The sequence below is a fragment of the Amblyomma americanum genome, chromosome 1 (assembly GCF_052857255.1).
Source record: "Amblyomma americanum isolate KBUSLIRL-KWMA chromosome 1, ASM5285725v1, whole genome shotgun sequence".
Classification (NCBI taxonomy): domain Eukaryota; kingdom Metazoa; phylum Arthropoda; class Arachnida; order Ixodida; family Ixodidae; genus Amblyomma; species Amblyomma americanum.
This window is the reverse complement of record NC_135497.1, coordinates 315,496,482-315,515,931: the sequence shown is the minus strand read 5'-3', so window position 1 is coordinate 315,515,931 and position 19,450 is coordinate 315,496,482. Positions and strand designations below refer to the sequence as shown.

General features: G+C 41.9%; 3 protein-coding genes and 1 non-coding gene across 8 annotated transcripts in view; 2 read left to right on the top strand and 2 right to left on the bottom strand.

Annotated features, from left to right (window-relative positions):
- The window catches only part of mRRF1 (mitochondrial ribosome recycling factor 1), a 33,067-nt gene extending 29,108 nt beyond the window's left edge, over nucleotides 1–3,959 (top strand). Inside the window, exon 8 of the mRNA XM_077649731.1 lies at nucleotides 3,126–3,959. The gene's annotated coding sequence lies outside the window, so the exon portion shown is untranslated. The remainder of the gene's footprint in view (nucleotides 1–3,125) is intronic.
- Nucleotides 1,167–17,658, bottom strand: LOC144115373 (phytanoyl-CoA dioxygenase domain-containing protein 1-like). 2 transcript variants are annotated; one of them, XM_077649737.1, is made up of 11 exons: nucleotides 17,437–17,658; nucleotides 9,345–9,488; nucleotides 9,182–9,257; nucleotides 9,056–9,103; nucleotides 8,239–8,294; nucleotides 8,111–8,173; nucleotides 7,998–8,019; nucleotides 7,777–7,905; nucleotides 6,635–6,754; nucleotides 5,633–5,759; nucleotides 1,167–1,936 (listed from the first exon to the last, which is right to left on the bottom strand). In XM_077649737.1, exons 1-11 carry the CDS (start codon nucleotides 17,479–17,481, stop codon nucleotides 1,885–1,887), a joined length of 882 nt encoding a protein of 293 aa, XP_077505863.1. In that variant the 5' UTR covers nucleotides 17,482–17,658; the 3' UTR covers nucleotides 1,167–1,884. The 2 variants fall into 2 exon arrangements, with proteins under 2 accessions (XP_077505863.1, XP_077505862.1); XM_077649736.1 differs by lacking the exon at nucleotides 17,437–17,658 and adding an exon at nucleotides 10,684–10,858.
- TRNAL-CAA (transfer RNA leucine (anticodon CAA)) lies at nucleotides 16,208–16,281 on the bottom strand. Its single transcript has one exon. It is a non-coding gene; the product is annotated as a tRNA-Leu (tRNA).
- A 299-nt stretch (nucleotides 17,659–17,957) lies between the features above and the next one.
- The window catches only part of Coq4 (Coenzyme Q4), a 30,847-nt gene continuing 29,354 nt past the window's right edge, over nucleotides 17,958–19,450 (top strand). Inside the window, exons 1-4 of one of the 4 annotated variants that reach the window (XM_077649726.1) lie at nucleotides 17,958–18,241; nucleotides 18,362–18,478; nucleotides 18,556–18,652; nucleotides 18,727–18,829. In XM_077649726.1, the coding sequence (XP_077505852.1) occupies nucleotides 18,079–18,241; nucleotides 18,362–18,478; nucleotides 18,556–18,652; nucleotides 18,727–18,829 (480 nt within the window). In that variant the 5' untranslated portion in view covers nucleotides 17,958–18,078. Of the gene's footprint in view, nucleotides 18,242–18,338; nucleotides 18,479–18,555; nucleotides 18,653–18,726; nucleotides 18,830–19,450 lie in introns of all 4 variants that reach the window. The other 3 variants (XM_077649727.1, XM_077649728.1, XM_077649729.1) reach the window with 3 other exon arrangements.

The window sequence follows — 19,450 nt, the reverse complement described above, 5'->3', positions numbered from 1 at the left end:
ATTTTAAGTTATTTTGTAGTGATGCCTTCAGATGCGAGGTTGTGATGTGTGTCAGTGGCAAAGCAAAGTTCTTTGGGGATTTTCTTTTGAATAAAAGCTTTAAAATGCAGTCTTAGATTGTGTTAAAACAAGTTTTGTTTTAAAGCTGCCGATGTAATAGACAACTACAGTGACTCCATCTGTGTAAGAATATTCAAGTTAACCAGTCGTGCTGCTGATTTAGTTTCTTGGAATTTTAATGACTCCGTTGAACCTTCTGGAACTGTCGTATCAGTTTCCTATTAGCTTTTCTTTTATTTTACTTGTTAACACACCACCTGCTGTTGCTGGCCTGGTGTTGTACATTTTTTGGATGTCGTGATCAATGAATCAAGCAACTAAAGAAAGTAGTAGTTTGTCAGGACAGCAGCCATTTTTTAAAACCTGTTTTTGGCGCATGATAGCCTTAGTTGCTTTTGCATCATAAAGCCCACAATGCACTCTGTACACATACACATACGTGCATGCACACACAGAGGGAGGTAGATATGCAATTTGGGATTGTTCAACTTCTACTTGCTTATGAAACATACCTTTACATTAAGGGTTCCTGAACTGTGAAAAAGAATACCGATGGACCTTGCAGAATTAGCACTTAGTTACTTGTGCATTCGCGAAGCCCATACTGCAAAAATTGGAAAGTGTACACTTCTTCAAGGTCATGTCCACAAAAAGCAACTTGTTTACAAGCATTGAAAGATGACAGATTGTCCTCAGTGGCATAACTCTTGTTTTTCTACAAGAGTGAATTGAGCATGGTCAGACCAGAAACAGCAGCATGACTGGAATGTGCAGAACCCATATTCTTTACTGGGTGTAGAAAACAAGCACATAAAGAGCAGTACAGAATAAAAGTTGCTTAAAAGTTACTGGTACTGATGCGATGCGTGGCTGTCCACAACACTTATGGTGTAAAAACTACTGAACATTATGGTGTAAAAACTACAGATTGCGCTCCTGAGTATGCATCATCGCAAAGCACAGATAATTTCAGGCTCACTGTCCGAGATCAAGTTAGGCCTTTCCATTTTGTTTGAAGCCAGTGATATCAACAGTTAATCCTAGCAAGCATCTCTTAATTAGCAGCTGGTAACTGTCTGGAGGGGTAACGAAAAATTGTGCCCAACAGCCGAGGTTCACGGTTTTTATTAAATGAATAGTTGCCATGAATGCACAGAGTCAACAAAACTGTAAAACATGAAAGCCCATATTGCTAAGAACCAGAACCAATCAAGTCACTTCTTTTTACCTGTTACTACAGCTATAGCTACAAGTAATCATTTGTGCACCTATTTGTACTGTACTATTGACATTTGGATGCAGCCACTACCTCCATTATAGTGCAACCAGGTGCTTGTCATGAATCAAAACAATAAGCAGATCAGACTAAATACTGCAGGACCATTGGGCTTGTTGACACAATGTGTAGAAGTAGAAAAGGCAATTTGTGCCAAATGTATGGTATCTTTGGCACATATAAAACATTGCTCGCAAAAAAGTTGGTCCTCATCATAACAAATGCGCTATCGTCTAAAAGGGAGACTTGCTGTTCCGAGACTGTATGACAGCAAAAAGCTGAAGATGCAAATTTGCTTGTCTTTCTTCATGCACAATGTTAATATGCACTCACCCTGAGAAAAGTACAGGTGTTAAAAAATAAAGGCAGTAAACCTCTTGCTATACGTGTTCATCTTTGATTACAGGCGCGAAAACAGACACAACACAAGGCAGAAAGACGGGACGGAGCGCACTCACAACAAAATGGGCCTAAATATTCCCCCCTACAGAGCAGGGTGTAGGAGAGATTTACAAGAGCTTGGCATAGGCTTGGTCCAGACTTTGCACCTACGAGTTTTCGTAGAGTGATGGAAAGGGGAGCTCTTCACTTGGCTGCAGCCTGAAATAAGTCAAGTGTGTCGTTTATTTAGCCCTGAAATAACCATGACCATTTCTGTACCGCTGGTCTCGTTTCACTGAGAAGCACCAAACACTGTTTCTTAGTTTTGAATCCATTGACATTCATTTGAGAGCAAGAAGCACAAAGCATCTTGAATTAACGAGGAGGAATGGTCAAACAACATCTTCGGTATCACAAAGGGTGCAGTAATGGGCCCATATTCTGCAAGTGTCCACTGAGTGAACATGTCAAAACAGGTGTGGCATAAACTGGACACATTTTCTGGCTTCGGAAAACTGCAAATGCTGCCGCCCGTCTCAGATCACATTACCTGCATATAAGTCCTCACCATCTCTAATTCAAGCACAGCTGCGCTTTTCCTTTTGAATGCTTTGATGCATATTGTAAGCTTTTGTGACACTTGTGGCAGTCATAGTTTTTCAATATTTCCTTTTGCTCTAGCGGTAATTTTTGATGCAATGGCAGGATGGGTCAGCTCTTGTCACCTAGCTGTCACCTCTGCATTTGGAGCTCCAGTGAATCGGTGCAGACTGAAGTGGATATGTCCACTTAGTGAACACTTCCAGAATAGGGAAACGCTGTCATACAAGGATAATTCCTTGTCAAACGCACTGGAGTTTGTGCTTGACCTCCTCCAGTTTCTTCCATAAAATTTGTGGCTCTTTATTGAACTAACTGTTAAAAGCATTTACTCTTAATAACTGTGGGGAAAAAAAGCCCCTTGAATTTTTCAGATGAGTGCAAAAGTAGGTCTCATTAAAAAATTTACAAAAAATCAAATATTTTACTTCTATGCTCGAAACTTTTTATAGGTAAAGCAATGAATGTTCATTGTGGTTTTGTAATGCTCGGCAAGAAAGTTTCAGTACAAAGTTTTTTGTGTTGCCTTAGTTTATTGTTTTAGCCCAAGATGCACGATTTTTGCTATTTTTAAAAACCATTACGCAACATTCCTGAGCAGTTTAAAATTTTTCAGTGGCTCTCTATAATATGTACTAGAACACAGCAGAATATGTTTCAGAAAAAAAAAATCTCAAGCTTGCAAAAAAGTGTGTTTTGCCGTGTTTTTGGCCATAAATTTTATACAGAGGTGTACCTAGTAAAAATATGAAATGTGGCCTGATTGATAGCTATTATCATAACTAATTTTTCCATGATTTTTTTTCAGAGCCTTTTTTGATTTGGGAAAGAAAAAAATTTTTGGAAGTTCAGCGGCACACCATCTGCCATAGTTGCCCCGTACTGCCACTGTACTGCAGAACACAGCCGCGGTGCTGCTAAGAATTTTATGTAGCATTTACACGAGCAGTGGTAGGCGTGACTAGCATCAAATGACTCGGGAGGGCATTGGGAAGACCGAATATGGTTGCCTCAGGGAGCCGGCATCTCGCCACCTCTGCACTCTGGTTTCTCCTGCTCCCACCCACCTTTCAGCTGGAGCTGGCGCAATTCGCTGAGCTCCCATTCTATCTGCCACCAGGCAAAGTATGTTTTCCGGTCCTGCCCCGCCGCGGTGGCTCAGTGGTTAGGGCGCTCGACTACTGATCCGGGGTTTCCGGGTTCGAACCCGACCGCGGCGGCTGCGTTTTTATGGAGGAAAAGCGCTAAGGCGCCCGTGTGCTGTGCGACGTCAGTGCACGTTAAAGATCCCCAGGTGGTCGAAATTATTCCGGAGCCCTCCACTACGGCACCTCTTCTTCCTTTCTTCTTTCACTCCCTCCTTTATCCCTTCCCTTACGGCACGGTTCAGGTGTCCAACGATATATGAGACAGATACTGCGCCATTTCCTTTCCCCCCAAAACCAATAATTATTAATTATTAATTAGTTATTCACCTAATGAAGAAGACGCAATACAGGGGCGTCCAGCGCAGTCGCATGTGTTTTTCTAGTGCTGCCCCAATAAATATGGAGCACGCAATGCTTTGAATTGTTTGAGTCGATAGCATACATTCTAGAATGTTTATTCTGAGTGTTCTTGTTTTGTATGGAACAATAAAGTTAAAAAATGTCGCCGCGTCCTCCCCTGTCGATGCTTCATGCTGTAATCTGATTGAAGTGGAAGCAAGGCCATAAGAGTCATAGTGCCAGTGCTTTCACGATACTCAAAGTGGGTAATATTGACGATGATGGGATGAGAACTGCAGTGCTTACACTTGCTTTGTTACTAGAAACTCCTCTGTAGCTGAGCAGGATGTTGCTTCAGCAAGAATAGTAGTGAGGGGTGAGGGCTTGAAATAGTGTAATACCCATGTGCCTTTCATAGGCATGGCCGTTCCAGGCCTCCAATTAAGTTTGGCTCCTTTTTCTTGAACAGTGCTTTCTGGTATGCAGAGGACCTACTACCCTTTGTTATTTTCTAGCCAAGTGAACACCTGACGGGGTGTCATGATGCGACCTTTGTAAGGCCTTTGAGGGCCTGCCCTTGATGCTTTAGTGCATTAGTGTTCTTCCAGCACCATTGCAAGTGCTCTTGCCAAGAGAGGTTGCAAAAAAATTTTACTCAGCTTTATGGTGCAGACGTTAACTGGTGCGTGCTTGACGTAACTGACATGGAAAGGCATTCTGACGTCATTTGGAACTTTCATGGGCACTACTGTGTTGTTCCCCAGAACTGAGCGCAAACTCCAACAAAACACCATGAAAGACCAGCAGTTCATGAGCGAGTTGTTTGGTACCATATGCAGATCACTGACCAGTACAAAAAACCAGAAGTTCCAGATCTGAAGCCTTTGGTGCTTTGCAAGCAGTTTTCTCAACGTGCTTTACAAGGGGTATACCTGACATAAACCATTATTCAGTCATCGGCACAGTAACAGTCCTTAGGTTATGTCCGTGTTATAAGAAAACTGCAGGACTGCTATGAGTCAGGAGGATGCACACTTGTAATAGGCCCATGATTTTGTCTTGTATGCAGTATGTGTTCTGGTGTGCTATATACAGTGAAATTGTTGAAAAGACATTTCAATGTTTTGTACAGTCAGTTGAAAGGAGCTACTGCTACCACACACCACACTGTTGGGGAAATATATTTAATACTAAATAATCTGCAAAGATGGATAAACCACGTTGTGTGTGTAAGTACTGGCAGCATAATAAATACGTCCATGTCAAATTTACCAGTTCCTTGCCGAAAGTTACTGCCTCAAAATAACCAAAAAGCGGAATTTCAGTGTTCTATATACATAGATACTGTGAAAAACTTCCAATTATTTATGAAAATAAATTACCCAGGATTCCCACAGCATTTGCTCCAAAGTAATCTATAAAACTTGAAGCACTACCCATAACGGTCTCCATCATGAGAACGCACCACCAAGTGCTGGTGCAAAAATATTAAGCACTTTCTCGTATCTGTTGCTGTGAGTATGAATATGGTCTGCTTGCCAGATTTCTACCTTCACACATTGTGAAAGCTGGACATGTAAGGCTGCGAACCCTCAAACCACTGCTGTACATTTATTTCATCTCCAATGTCCTTTGAAACTAGGCAAGCTTCAAAAGACTTTTGAACGATAAAACTCGGGTGCTCATATTCAAAATGAACTGATTTTTGCTCAGAAAAGGATGACAATTGGAAAGAGGAACGTAGGGGAGCAATTCAAGAAAAAAGATCCGTTGCACTGTAATGCCTTATTATTAATATGCCAAATCCTTGAAAGGAAGACATGCATACCAGTTTTGTGGGCTGTATTCTGATCCATCCCTGTCGATGATATGAAATGTGTAAGCTGGCCGAGGGAAAAGAGAGCAGTTTTTCTCGCTCTTGTGCACAACATTGCCATGGATGACTACACAGGAACCTGGACAGAAAAGTGCGTTCTTATGTAGCACTTGTAAAAACATACATTATTTTTCCAAGATAAGCATGCCTCAAAGCGCTGTTAACTACTTTCATACAACATCTAAATGCTTTGTCATATGTAAACCAGCCTTTGTATTTGGATCACAGCATTACACGTTAGGGATACGAAACCAAATGCATAAAGTTTTCCGCACATCTTCATACATAAAATCAGTCGATCCCTGGCCACCTCAGTTATAGAAGCCAATCACGACAGAGAATGAGGTGACAGTTAATAAAAATATTGTGACTAGCCTGTGCACTTGTATGCAAAGGTACCTAATTAGACAAGAATACCAAAGTGCCAGCCAGTTGCAAGCCAGTGAAGATAGAGATGTGTAACCACTTGTGTGAATAGCGCCGATATCACCTGTAGGTGTATTTTGCTTCCTGTGCATTTGCCGCTTGCAACACATTTTAAAGCTTCAACAGAAGCTGACAAAAGCAATCCATCAGTGATTCAAGGATTAATTGATTTGAAGCATTTTAAAAGGTTAATATTAACTGTGTGAGCAAACTCAATTTTTTCTTTAGGACACTATGATTTGGTTGGAACCTGGAGATCACCAATCATTATTCACCTTGTTTTTTTAAACAGCACTTCTCAACATATGCAAGACACAAAAAAAAAATACATAAGAACACAGTATTCTCATCCCCGTTTGTATTTGTTCCTTTGCCTAATGTTGGGCAAAGCTGTTCAGAAAACATGACTTACTAACTATTCCATGAGTTCTATTGTTCATCCTTATTTACTTTGAACGCCTTAAAGAGTCTCGGAAAGAGCAGCGTTTCACACAATTGCAGCTTGACCAGTCTGATGCAGCTACATACCTTTACAAACTGGAACCGGCACAAAAGTTTCATTGCTGTAATCATGAACGGATATATCAACCATTTTTAAAAGTGGTCCGTCTGGGTCATTGTTGCGAATGAATCTTCGGGACAGGCTCACTGAAAGGAAGAGTGCGGTGTGTTGCAATGGTGTGCATACAAATCAATGTAAACTTTGAGCAACTAGGTGCGCTGTCTACAGGAAGTTTTCCCACATCATTCTGTCAGAATGCTCTACAGCACACTGCCTTCCCAGCCTGCTCTATAAGCAAGCACATCTTACTCTTGAAAACCTCAGTGGTATGAAATTGATCAAAAAAATGTTAAAACTGCGTAATAGAAAACTGCCTTAATTTATATTTAAAATTATTATTTCTAAGTAAATAAATGAATAAAAATGAACAAAAACTGGCTGTAGCTTTAAGCAGTACCTCTTAAAATGTAGAAGTCGTTATAGTTTGTGGCCTTCCTGACCTTCAGTAAAATTTTAGACATCAAAACAGTGGGAGCTAGATTGGAATATTGTACAAAGTATTATAAGCTGAAACATAAACAGTGTGAAAGGATATTTTGCCTTTCTCTTGGAACTTCAAGCGAAAGCTCAAATTTGTGGTAGTTCAAATGTACTACTGCATAAAGCAGTACAGATAAGCCAAGTCAGCTGTTCAGACAACCCGACTGGCATGTACCTAGAAAAATTTCCTTTCCATGCAAATGCTTGATTTGCATTGTATTTCAGGTGGGACATTGGCTCTAAGCATACTGCAATAGTGTGATTAAATGAATACCAAAGTCAACTTCATCAGCTAATCGCTCAAACTTAGTCTTTTTAGTGTCAACTGCTTCTTTCCTTTCAACAGCCCACCAGTCACAAGCCAGCACATATGTGCCTCAAATGTTAAGGAAATTTGCATGTGCAGTGATTACACTATCCTGCGTGGTGTACTCATTGCTCCATTTCAGTGTCTCGCGCATGATAGCCTCAATTGCTTATGTGCCATAAAACCCAACGCAACACAACAAACCTTGTTCCATTCCAAATGATTCACATTAACATGTTGCTCGAAAGTCGAGCAAACTACAGTTGCGGTTTATGTTGAGTGCATGCTTCTTTAGAATAACGATTAAGCTTTTTCTCTTACTAGAATTGTGGGATCCAGGAATATACCAGAGGCAACCATTCTCCATTGTGGCATCTTCCAGTGGAAACCAAAGACCAATCAACTTGCTGGGCTCAGTGTACAAGAATGTTGCATCCTGGTGAGCTGTCACTGGGAAATAATGATGACAGTTCATAATTCCTTGGCAGGCACCTTGCACTCATTCACCCTTACTAAAATATTCTAGTTTACTTTACCCTTACCTTCACCTCCAATTTCAGGGTTCTGAAAGGAAAAAACAAGCTCAGAACAAAGAACAGTTGGTTCAGCATATCCAGTACAAACAAAAAATGTGGTGCTGGAATACAAAGTATACCTTGAATATGTACATGCTCTGAACGAGGCGTGGATCCTTTAACCCAATTTCTTTTACCAGTGCCTGAAACGTAAAAATGCATTTCAGATTTTTGTGCCTCCATTTTGCTCTCATGCAAAAGTCTATACCTTCACTTTGGAGCTAAATGTGACCCGTCTGAAAACCGGATTTAGCCAGTGCAGTGCTGGAAAATGATGTTCAGGATTTAAAATTCAGTGCTTATGACAGCAGTAATTGCAATCTGCTGACGTGCATTCATGTGTTATTATATCTGACAAGAATGATGTCACATCACAGGCCATAGGGCATCAGACTTTGTTGAAAACAACAGGCTGAGTTAAAAAAAAAAGCACGTAGTTTGAGGACAGACTGTTGTTAGGAGCTACTTTGCAGAAGTAGGAGCTAACATTCTTTTTTGTTATAATTCAAAATGAGGTGAGCATGTACTGGTAAACGATCATGCAGTACGTAAAGACCACTATAAGGTAACAGATGGCAAGCATGCTGAAGAACTCAACATTTTGAGCACACTTCCCAGTTTCAAAATGTCTTTAACTTGGCTCTTAGCAGCTGAACTAGAGAAACGTTTTCCCGTAGCATTTTTCACAGCGCAGATGTTGTATCAAGCATTTCCAATGCTGTACGACCATCAAGCTGAAAATTTTCATTTCCTGTATTCACTAAAGTGCATGCTTAATGCCAGGACATAAATTGGTTAATCGGAAGGCAACAAGTACAAGTAATGCAAGAGGACTGCCAGAAACATTGCACTGATCTTATCCATTCAATATGCATCAGATTCTTATAAAAGTGTGGCTCAAACAAACATAAGCTTCACTGTCGTACAGGTAAAAGTATGACGGTGCTTACAGTGCAAATCTCATGCCAATAATTCTTGTAAGGCATGCTTGACTATGCAAAATGTGCACTGCAGTTGTAACTTACCATGCCCAATCTTGTTTATGCTTCTTGATTTGCTAACAACTAGGTTTCCTGTACCGAAAAAAAAAAAAAACTGTCTTTAGCCAGCATAAATAATAAAAACAAAGCTATAGCTATTAGTGTTATTACCGTGTTCATCAAATGCATCCTCTTCATAAAAGGCCCGAATCTTGTCACCAGAGTCCAGAAAGTACTTGTTTCTCCCCTTGAAATGAAAAGTATTTATGCATAGCAGTTATTCGTGAAGTGCTTTTGCATAAACCTCCTGGCTTTTGAACAGTGCTTACATTACCTCATGATTTCTTGTACTGAAGACAGTTATTTGACCCTTGCTGTCCTCAATGCTGTCTACTATTCTTTCACACTCTTGCTTCAGCTGATTGACATCTTGTTCGGACAGGAAGTCAGGTATTGATATGAGGCCATTCTTGTGAAACTAGAACAGAAATTATGGGATAGATATTTAGTTTGTGTGATTCTGTGTATATGCCCACAAAGCAGCACATGATATGCATTAATGATATCATAAGCTAAATGAATAATATGGTGCTTTTTAAACACAGCTGGCTCTCATTAATGTGATATCCTTCTAATGTGATGCATCTGCTACATTAAAAATGCTCCTGTGCAATACTACCTGTGAAATGCCACTACACCCTTGGTTCCTTAACCATTCACAGTGGTACAATGAAATTCGTACCATGAACTTACGTTAGTGTCATAATTTAATGTATAAAGTAGCTCAAGTTATTTTATTTATTTTTCAGGGAGGCTGAGGTTTGTTTGCCTTGGTGGAGGGGTTTTGGGTGGAGAGAAAGTCATACCTTTTATACGAGGCCAACTGCATTTTGTATACAGTGGGCTCTGGCCTGGTAATGGAGCTGCCTCATCTCAGTGCCCTTTGATTTTGCCATATATCTCAGCAAAAGAATCGGTGAAGCAGCGCTACAAAGTTACAGCCAATTGCATAATGACTTTATGCTTTAGCAAAACCTTGAGGCAGTCCACTCTGTCAAGGATAAACAAGTTGTACAATAGGTTGTGATTAAAAATAGAAGGAAAAAATTAAAGCTCCAGAAACATAACTTAGTATCAATTGGACACCTACAGGACACCAGATGGAAGCAAATAGAAGCTGCTTAGTGTTGTTTTTTTCCTTTTACTGGGAAGGCAGTGAGCGAAGTGTGTTCTTCCTATGTTGATGTCTCAGCAGTCTCTCAGTTTTGTCCAGAAGAAAGACGTGTACAACTGCGCATGCTTCGAAAGCAGCCTTGAGACACTAAAAAAAAAAACAACTTTGTTCAAGACAACACAGCACTGTGTCAAACAAACAATGGCTAGCCAATGGTGCTCTGTGATATGCAAACTCTAAATTGGAAGTACTGCAAGTAAAACATCTGCGGAAGGGACACGGCACCATTTACTCTTCACCAACAAATTGTTGTCGAGCTTCACCAGCCACGCTATTAGGGAAGAATGTTGGGGCACTGACAGAAAAGTATCAAATGTACCCCAGAATTGCACTTCCTTGTTGGTGTGAAATCTGCTTTACTGATGTCAAATTGGAACGATGACCTTTATATGGTGTAAGCATACAGTGTTAAAGCTTGAAAAGGCATAAAGGCACACACCCACTCGTGATAACATTCCATCTTGCACTTTACGTCAGGCTGATGCTGCATTCGGATACAATTCAAGAATGAAGCAGTGTCTCTCAAAGGGGGCCCTCCTGTTGTCAGCCTATTATCATGACTTTGTGATCAACTGCCTTGCACCTGCTAGTGTTGCGTCGTACGCAGCTGGCAGGAGCGATGCAACTGACTGTGATGTCATAACAGTAGGTTGATGCTGTTGGTTGGAGGGTCTCCTTTGAGGGGCATTCACAGTGACATGCTTGAGCTGTGGCAAACTATAGCAGTTTATTTGTAACAAGGAACCATGAGGTCTAATTCTTTTGTTGTGACTCCAGTCGAATACAACTTAACTCTGAAGGGCAGCTCTGCCAACATTCACAACCGCCCTACAGAGTTCCTCCACCACAAAACAGTAGTTCGTTGTTCAAGTTTTTTTTTGTTACCTAAAAAAAAAAAGAAGCTACTTACGAGACGAAATTATAATCTGAAGAGCTTTGATGCCTCTGTCTTGTTTGATATAGCCAAAATTTTAAAAGGTTGCTTCATTGACTGTAGTGATTGGTCAGCAAAGTATGCAGGACACTGTACACCATGACCCGTTGTTACCAACTGCTGTCTTTAAGTTTTATCAAACTACAAAATTAACCTCCTTTTTAAAACTATGCTTACTTACTAGTGCTTTAGGCAGGCAGAATTGGTACCCTGCTATGACTGTTTTTTTTTTTTTGTGATGCCATTGTTTTCTTCAAGTACATGGTACATTCATATTAAGTTGTTTTGCTGTTTGCTGTGAGAAGTGGTGGGCTTTTCAGACATAAGTGTAATGTAATTTTTTTTCCTTGAAAAAAGTAATTCAGCGCTACACTTTAAGACGGGGACACAAAAAGAACTTGACAAGATGGGTGCTGTACTCCGACTATTATTATTTAAGCAGACACATGTTACATATATAAAGAATGAAGGTGCTCAGTGCAGCATATTCATGCCTGCTGGTAAAAAAGAACCAAAAAAATTGGCAGTGGCTTAGCTCGGCTATGCCAGGATATACGTAGCAAAAGCTAAGGCATAGCATGGTTAGCCTTGGTTAATCTTGATTGCAAGTCCAGGTTAATCTGGTTGTCTAGCTATGTTGTTGTCGCATTAAAGACGACACAACTGTGGTTGCGGCGCAAGTGAGCTCTCCTTTTTGATCCTCGACTTCTTATCAGGCATGCGACGCAGCTGGCGAAGCAAGCGGAGGCGGTGTGAAGTCATACCAAACAGCGGCGGCGAGTGCGCAAAGCACAGTAACCATCTCACATATCTCTGTAGACACCTGAACCACACCGTAAAGGAAGGGATAAAGGAGGGAGAGAAAGAAGAAAGCGTGGTTCGGGTGTCCACCGAGATATGTGAGGCGCGCGTTGTGACATCATGTGCCTCGTCGGAGTGCGGCCACGGCGAAATCGCAAGTTTGCAGCCAGTAAAGCTTTCGCTTTAAAAAACCCTAGTAGATTAAGGAGAGCAGACTGCACATTACTGCTTATTTAACAGTCTGAATTCACTGGCTCGAAGGGAGACTGATGTGATGCCGATGCATGTGTCGCTGCTTTCCTTGATAAAAAAACGCTTTTGACTATTCGTGAGCTAATGTGTCCTTACTTCGACATATAATTTTGATTCCCTCAAGTTGTGGCTCACAGTTATGATCATTTTCATTTTTGCAAGAGCGGCAGTGGGTGTGTAGATTCTGGCATGATTCTGAAACATTATCTAGAGACCGTTCATGTTCCCTGGCACGTTTGTTGACACAGCAGCCAGTTTGTCCGACATATACTTTGCCACATGAAAGGGGTATCCATAGATCATACCCGTGGCACACCATACGGACAGCATTGTTTCATTCCACAGCCGGAGCTCGCAGGGCTGGTACTGGGCACATCTTGGCCAGTTTACCTGGTCCAGAAAAAAGCATTGGCACGCCGTACTTGTTGCCAACCCCTTCTCAGAGTGTGGGACACCCTGTGGATGTATATAAGGATCACCACTGGTTTGGCGCTGCTACATTCCTGTCTCTGTGTTTTCTTTGGTCACCCCTTGATTTTTTGTAACAGTGCCTCAGTCACAGCTGCTGATACGTGGTCAGGGAACCCTGCTTGGCACAGTCTGGCTACCTCACTTAGAAAGCTCACCTCCATTATGTGAGGGAATGACTTGAGGGTGGCAGTACCTCTCTTGACAGTTTCTGACTGGGCCGAATCAAAGGGCAAAAAATGTTCTTGGCTCTAGAGCGGTAACACCAGCAAACACATCTTTCTCCAAGCTTGATGTTGAGGTCTAAAAATTGAAGGCTGTTATGTTCGGGCAACTCATATGTGAAAGAGAGCCCTTCGCCATGTTATCTGAACAGTTGAAAAAACTTTCCCTGCGATTTCCTCATAGTGACCTGTATTGATTTTCTTTAAAAGCACTAAAAAAAAAAACATACATACAAATCATCAGGGTTCTGTTGTTAAATCGTGAAGCCAAAAAGTTGTCAACTAATGCAAGAAAAATTTTACATAAACTGGAGCAACTTATGATCCATGCAAATGCCCTGGCGTTGTAAAAACTGTCGGCTGTCAAACCGGATAAAAGTGGTGTTAATATAAAAGTCTAAAAATGACATAAAATTGTTGACACTCTAGGTAACTGTATCGTTTACTTCTATGCATTTTTTAACAGCAATACACAGGTGATTATGCGGCACTGAATAAAATAGATCCGCAACATCTCCCTCCAAGACACTGGCAACATCCAGAAAATTCTTAGTAGCAAAAGGGTCTGAAACTTCTAGATTATTTAAGTGCTCCAGCAAAAACCGACTGATGTGCTGCTGCCAGATGCCTTTTTCGCTGACAATTGTCCAGAATGATGCATTGGGTTTATAGGTTTTTCCAGCGAAGAAGATTGACAAAGAATTCATATAGAATCCACAACAGCTCTTGCCAGGTTCAGCAGTTCCATGGATTTACAGAGGGCCACTGCCTTAATTGCCCTTAATACGGGTCGCCGATGGTTTCATTGCAACAAAGTTCTTTGGTATTGCTTGCAATGCCTTATCATTGTAGAGGCCAAATGGCATGACAACAAAGCATCCCTCTTTATCCTCTTCTAGGGGAGACCGGCTGTTATCCTTGTGATACGTGACCACCCTGTCTGTCAAGGCTTTCCCTTTCGTGGTGGGCTTCCTCAGCGTTGTCCTTGCCAGGCTGTCCTCGCCATCGAGAACGCACCTTCTCTGTTATATTTCTCAGCTTTCCTTGCTAGCAGCGGATAAGAGCCGACAGCTTGTGCATCGGGACACTAGGCTCAAAGCAGCATTCCGGTCCTTTTTCCAGCACGTCAGCGATGTTTTTTGGAAGGGTGACGTCGCGTAGAACCACCGGTTCCCTCCTGGTTTCCTCCTTTTACAGGTGGCTTCATACCACTATGCAGGGCTTGACTAATCATGCACCTCCATAACACCTTAGTGGTCTGAACCACTTGCCGTCATAGGAATTATAGCCTCCTCTTAGCCAGTCATTCTGCTTCTTTGCTTAGGCACACCAGGTTTAACCAGTCTTGCAAAAGTCTCACTTGCCTCCATAGCCTAGCTCTTAAAACTTTGCAACTTTGCTTACATGCCTTGCATCTCCTAATGACGGTCTTACATTTTATGACAAGACTTAAATAGGCGATAATATGCAGTCTGCTCTCCTACTACTACTACTAGGGTTTTTTTTTTTCCTGCTCATGAATGCGCATGCGTGCAGCACCTTCATTCTTTATAAATGTAACATGTGGCTGCTTCAGTAAAAGTAGTTGGAGTACAGCGCCTGTCCTGTTCTTTGTTCTTTCTTTCTGTGTCCTCGTCTTTAAAGTGTAGCGCAGGAATACATTTCATGTGAAAAATGCATAACCAACTAGCCCCGCAACGTGTTTTGTTAAACTGTGATGTAAAAATGATGCTCACAAGCGAGGGCATGTATAAGGCCCTCAAGTTTTCAGAACACAGGAACCATGGAAAAGCTGAATTTCCTCACTGCCTGGAGGCTTGGACAGGCATTGAGGGGTGCAGTGGGCAGCTTGAGCAGGGAAGTGCGGAGTGTACCCTTCACTTCGTGGCTGCATGCTTAGACTGCCAAGAAATTAAGCTTTTTTTCTTATTCTGTGTTACACAACTTTTGTAAGCACCTGTACGTGTTTGTGAATGCGTCATGCTGCAGTTACGTCTGAAAATTCAAACCAACTCGCACAAAAGCTTGTCTTACAATGTGGGATCGTTGAGAAAGCTTGTCTTACAACGTGGGATCGTCGAGCACATACAGTACCAATCCAAGAACCCTAACATGCTCATGATAAGCAACTACAATGAATGGATATGATTGCTAGCTCACCACTACCAGCACGTTTTTGACTGTCGGCTGGTGTTCACTCGAGAGAGGAGTAGGAGGAGGCACATTTTAACGAGCACCGAGAGGGTGGCACAGTGCATAGATTTTGATCCAAAGCATCTAGCCCAGCTTCCTCCTGAACCCCTTTTGAAATGACAGAGTCAGCCATCTTTATTTCTTAACATGCATGCATGCACACACATACACATGCATGGATGAATATATCAACTTGTCCATCAATCCATGCCAATCATCAAATCTACATGTCCATCAAATCTGTCAGCAAGAAATTGGCAGAGAACGTGCTTTGAAGCCCATTGTTGTCCAAAATATTTTTTGCTGCATTCACTAGCTGCCATAGAAAAGTGCCCTATGAGCAAGGTGAAGGACGGTAAATTCGCCTGAAAAGAGGAAATTCGCGCTAGCTAGAGCACACTCTCAGAAAAAGTGCAAATTTGCAAATGTACATACAAAGCGCCTTAAAGGGTTAAATAGGAAAAAGGTACAGAAAGTCCAGATCACAGAGAATAGGGTTACAGAGTTAGTACACGGCTGGATTATAGGTAAATTTGTGTGCAGCAAATTGTTAATATTCATGATTTAACTTACATAGAGCGCTATACATTGTGAGCTATGCATGCATATGTTTCCTTGCTTCATGTTAACACGCATGCAAATGGGCATATGCTTTGCTACGCTTTTAAAACTACATAATGCACTGATCTCAAGCATATATAGTTTTACTCATGCTGCTGCTGACAGTGAAATGCCATATATATATATATATATCTTGGTTTCCGTGACTGTTGGTTATATATATATATATATATATATATATACTTATGAAGGGAGCCAACAGTCACGGAAACCAAGGTGCATATATATATATATATATATATATATATATATATATATATATATATATATATATATATATATATATATATATATATATATATATATATATATATATATATGAAGGGAGCCAACAGTCACGGAAACCAAGGTGCATAGGGGAGTGTTTTTCTTTTTTTTTATGTGTTTAGCTTATCAGTGGGATCTTATAGTACTTAGATTAATAATTCGCTTAAAGAAAATTACTTATAAAGCAGCAGAAAAAACAACCATGCCGCCGGTGGGATCCGAACCCACGACCTCCGAATATTGCGTCCGGTGCTCTTACCAACTGAGCTACGGCGACGGCTGTTCAATCTGCTGCTCTCGTGGGTATTTATGTTCATTGGGTGTAAGCGAACCCTCATTTCCTTTAACTTATCTGCTATATATATATATATATATATATATATATATATATATATATATATATATATATATATATATATATATATATATATATATATATATATATATATATATATTCTCTGACGAAGGCCAGACCCTGATGCCTTACAAAAAGTGCGCAAAAATAAAAATAAATAGCATAAAGTAGATAAATAATTTATTAAACAAATCACGCAAATCGATAAACAAGTCACATTGGGATCGAAGGCTAACTTTGCTCAACAGAACTGGGGTGAATACATGGCACAATGACTCGGCAAATTACGCGCGTGTATCATGGTGTGGCGCTGCCTGGTCATTCTGCTGCAGCTAGCTACGGGGATGCCGGCCCGGGCTCACGCTAAGCATCGAGGAAGGCCTGTGGTGCTGCCGAAGGAGTGTTTTTCTTTTTTAAACTGCATATAAAAAGCGCTAAATTAGCGAGGCGGACGGGCTCTCGGCGGCGATTTGTGGGCGCCCTCCCCTAGGCATCGGAAAATATGCAGGGCCTTGAAGCGCGCCGAAAGTTCTTCGAACGACGCTCTAGAGAATATGAAGAGCCTCATGAATTCGAAATTGAAGTAGCAATTGCGACCACGCTTTTATAGTACTTCGGAATTCGGCTGCGATCGGTCCAAACAAGTTGCGGTAAAGGACAGCACGGAGTCGGTTCCCTCATATTTACTGTCGGAAGAGCACAACCACTCCATAACAAGGAACTATGTGATGCCGTCGTCGTTGCGTTTCGTTAGGCACGAAGGCGACCGCAGACAAAAAAAAAAAATACACGCGAGAACTCCGAGAACTGAACCACCGAACACCTCCACTAGAGTGTATTAGAACACTCTACCTCCACGGCGAGCAGACGACAAGTCCTGCCTGCACGCGCTGCACCTGCGCACCACAGAACTGGTTCTGCACCGCGCTGGCACCAGCGACACTTTTTCAGGATTGGTGCCGTGAACCAGCTCTGAATCGAATGAAGCTATTATGCCTTTGCATGCGAGAGGTTCGGTTGGCAATGCCGCGACTTCGTGGTACCGGCGATATTCATTGCGCATGCTCATGCACTCACCTGCTCAACGCATGTGGTGAAGCTTAAGTCGCCTGAATCATCCATGGACGGGACCGTTCAATCAGTTCAGTGTTCCAGATGTGCGGCAGTGCGTGGTACAAAAGCTGCGCTGGAGTACGGGTCCAGGATGCAGTCGCGGTCTTATCGAAAAGTGTAATCCGACACATCTTATCAGTCATTCCAGGGGCCTTCAAAGAGTGCCTGTCGACTGCACTTTCGTTTTCTGTGGCCCTTCCATAATCTTGACAATGAATATTTGTCCGCGACCACAAGTGAACAACTGAAACCTTTAAATTTATTTCAGGCCATATTTGGCCCTGTTAAGCTAATTTTTTATTCATTAATCGCTAGTTCTTGCTAGTGCGCCTCTTTTTTTGTACCCTCTGCTGGCGAGCTTCTTGTTTTGTGCTGTTATTAAATGCACACTTATATAAATTCTAAAAAAATTTCGAATCTTCATACCGATGTTTGAAGCATAAATATTTACAAAATTTTCTCACGGATGACTGGTGACATGCTCGCCGCATTTGGAACCACCCAGCAGTATCGGCATCTAGCGCGTTTTGCGGTGAAACGAAACTAATTAGTTCGACGGAAAAGATTTTATAAGTTGCGTAGCTGGCTTGCCGGTTCAGCAACGCAATGCTGCGTTTGCCAGCCTTTGTATGTTATCGTCGCCACTCCGTTAAACGTAGTGTGTACCGCTTGCCACGTTTTCTGGCACAAACACCTGGGTGTAGCCCCCTTCTGTTGACCGCTCGTCCGCTTGCACAGGCGAGCAGTGCTGAAACGCAGGGACATAATGGTGAGTTGTAACGTGACCTGTGGCGGCACGTAGCCAGCTAATATGTTGCTTCCGATTCGTGTGATTCCCAAGCAGCGCGTGCTGTAACTTTCTGTAGTGGTGAATGATGTTTTCTTGCAGAGCCACTGGTTGAGCAGGGGCCCCTGTATCCTGGCCACATACCGACAACTTTCGCGCAGAAAGCTCTGATATCGGTCGGTTCAGCACTAGCTGCTATAACTGATCCTTTTAGAGATGGTAATACCAACTGTTTTTAAATGCTGTGAAGGAACACTTGTGTATCACTCAGCAGATTTTGGGTTTACTCCTTGCAGATATGGTGGCTGTCTTTGGAGAAGTTACAGGGGCTTACGCTTTTCGGGATTTGCACAGGATAATGTCGAATGACGAAGAAGGTCGACAGATATTAAGGTGCGGGCATGTTGTTCCTAGAGGTTGGTAGCACTGGCCATAGTATGGCGACCGTTTTGGCGGATCTGACGCAGAGACCGGCCAAGAATCAACACTCGCACAGTGGACTTGGACTACCTCAGCCGCCTTCCCGATTACACTTTCGGCTACACGTACTACCGGTTCCTGCATGACAACGTGGGTACTGGTGCCCTTGACTTTGATAGTTCTTTCAGAAGGAAAGAAGGAGCGTGGAAACCTTTACATGTGCATTTTGGAATCTTTGGAATCACAAAGATTATTGTACTTATTCCAAGGGCAGCACAGCATAAGTTGCTGCTGGACACTAATCAAGTGCTTATAGTGTATTTTCACAGCCAATAGAAACGGCTTAAGGTCGGCCTGCACTGGTCTAACATATGTGGTATTGTACAGGAACTGGGTCACGTGGAACACAATTAATATGGATCCTGAAAAAAAAAAAAAGTGCACTGCATTCTCATGAAAGCCAGCCAGGCATCTACTGATGGATGATTAAATATACAATCTTGCAGCCAGTGGAAACCATCTCATGTTTACGTATAGACTAAACAGCAAAGAATATTAAGAGTTAGGGGACAAAATTTTCTCACATTTGCTTGTTAGCAGCTGAGGTCACAGACCCCCCCTCTTATGGTGGCTGCTCCGAATTGTCCCGAGTTACTCTGACTTTAAGTCCTGAGCTGAAAACACCTGTGGTTTACACCTACTTTTATATGGACATTTTGTCTGCAAAATAGTTCGAAAGATGGGACTTATATGCATGGAATTTTAGTGTCT

Bases quoted from the DNA above. Each gene is read 5' to 3' on its own strand.
- LOC144115373 (XM_077649736.1), bottom strand. From the start codon at position 10,734: ATGCAGCATCAGCCTGACGTAAAGTGCAAGATGGAATGTTATCACGAG. The intron at 8,295-9,055 runs GTAAGTTACAAC...ATCATTTTCCAG, and splicing joins CATAAACAAGATTGGGCATG to CACTGCACTGGCTAAATCCG. The intron at 5,760-6,634 runs GTATGTAGCTGC...TTTTCTGTCCAG, and splicing joins GCCGGTTCCAGTTTGTAAAG to GTTCCTGTGTAGTCATCCAT.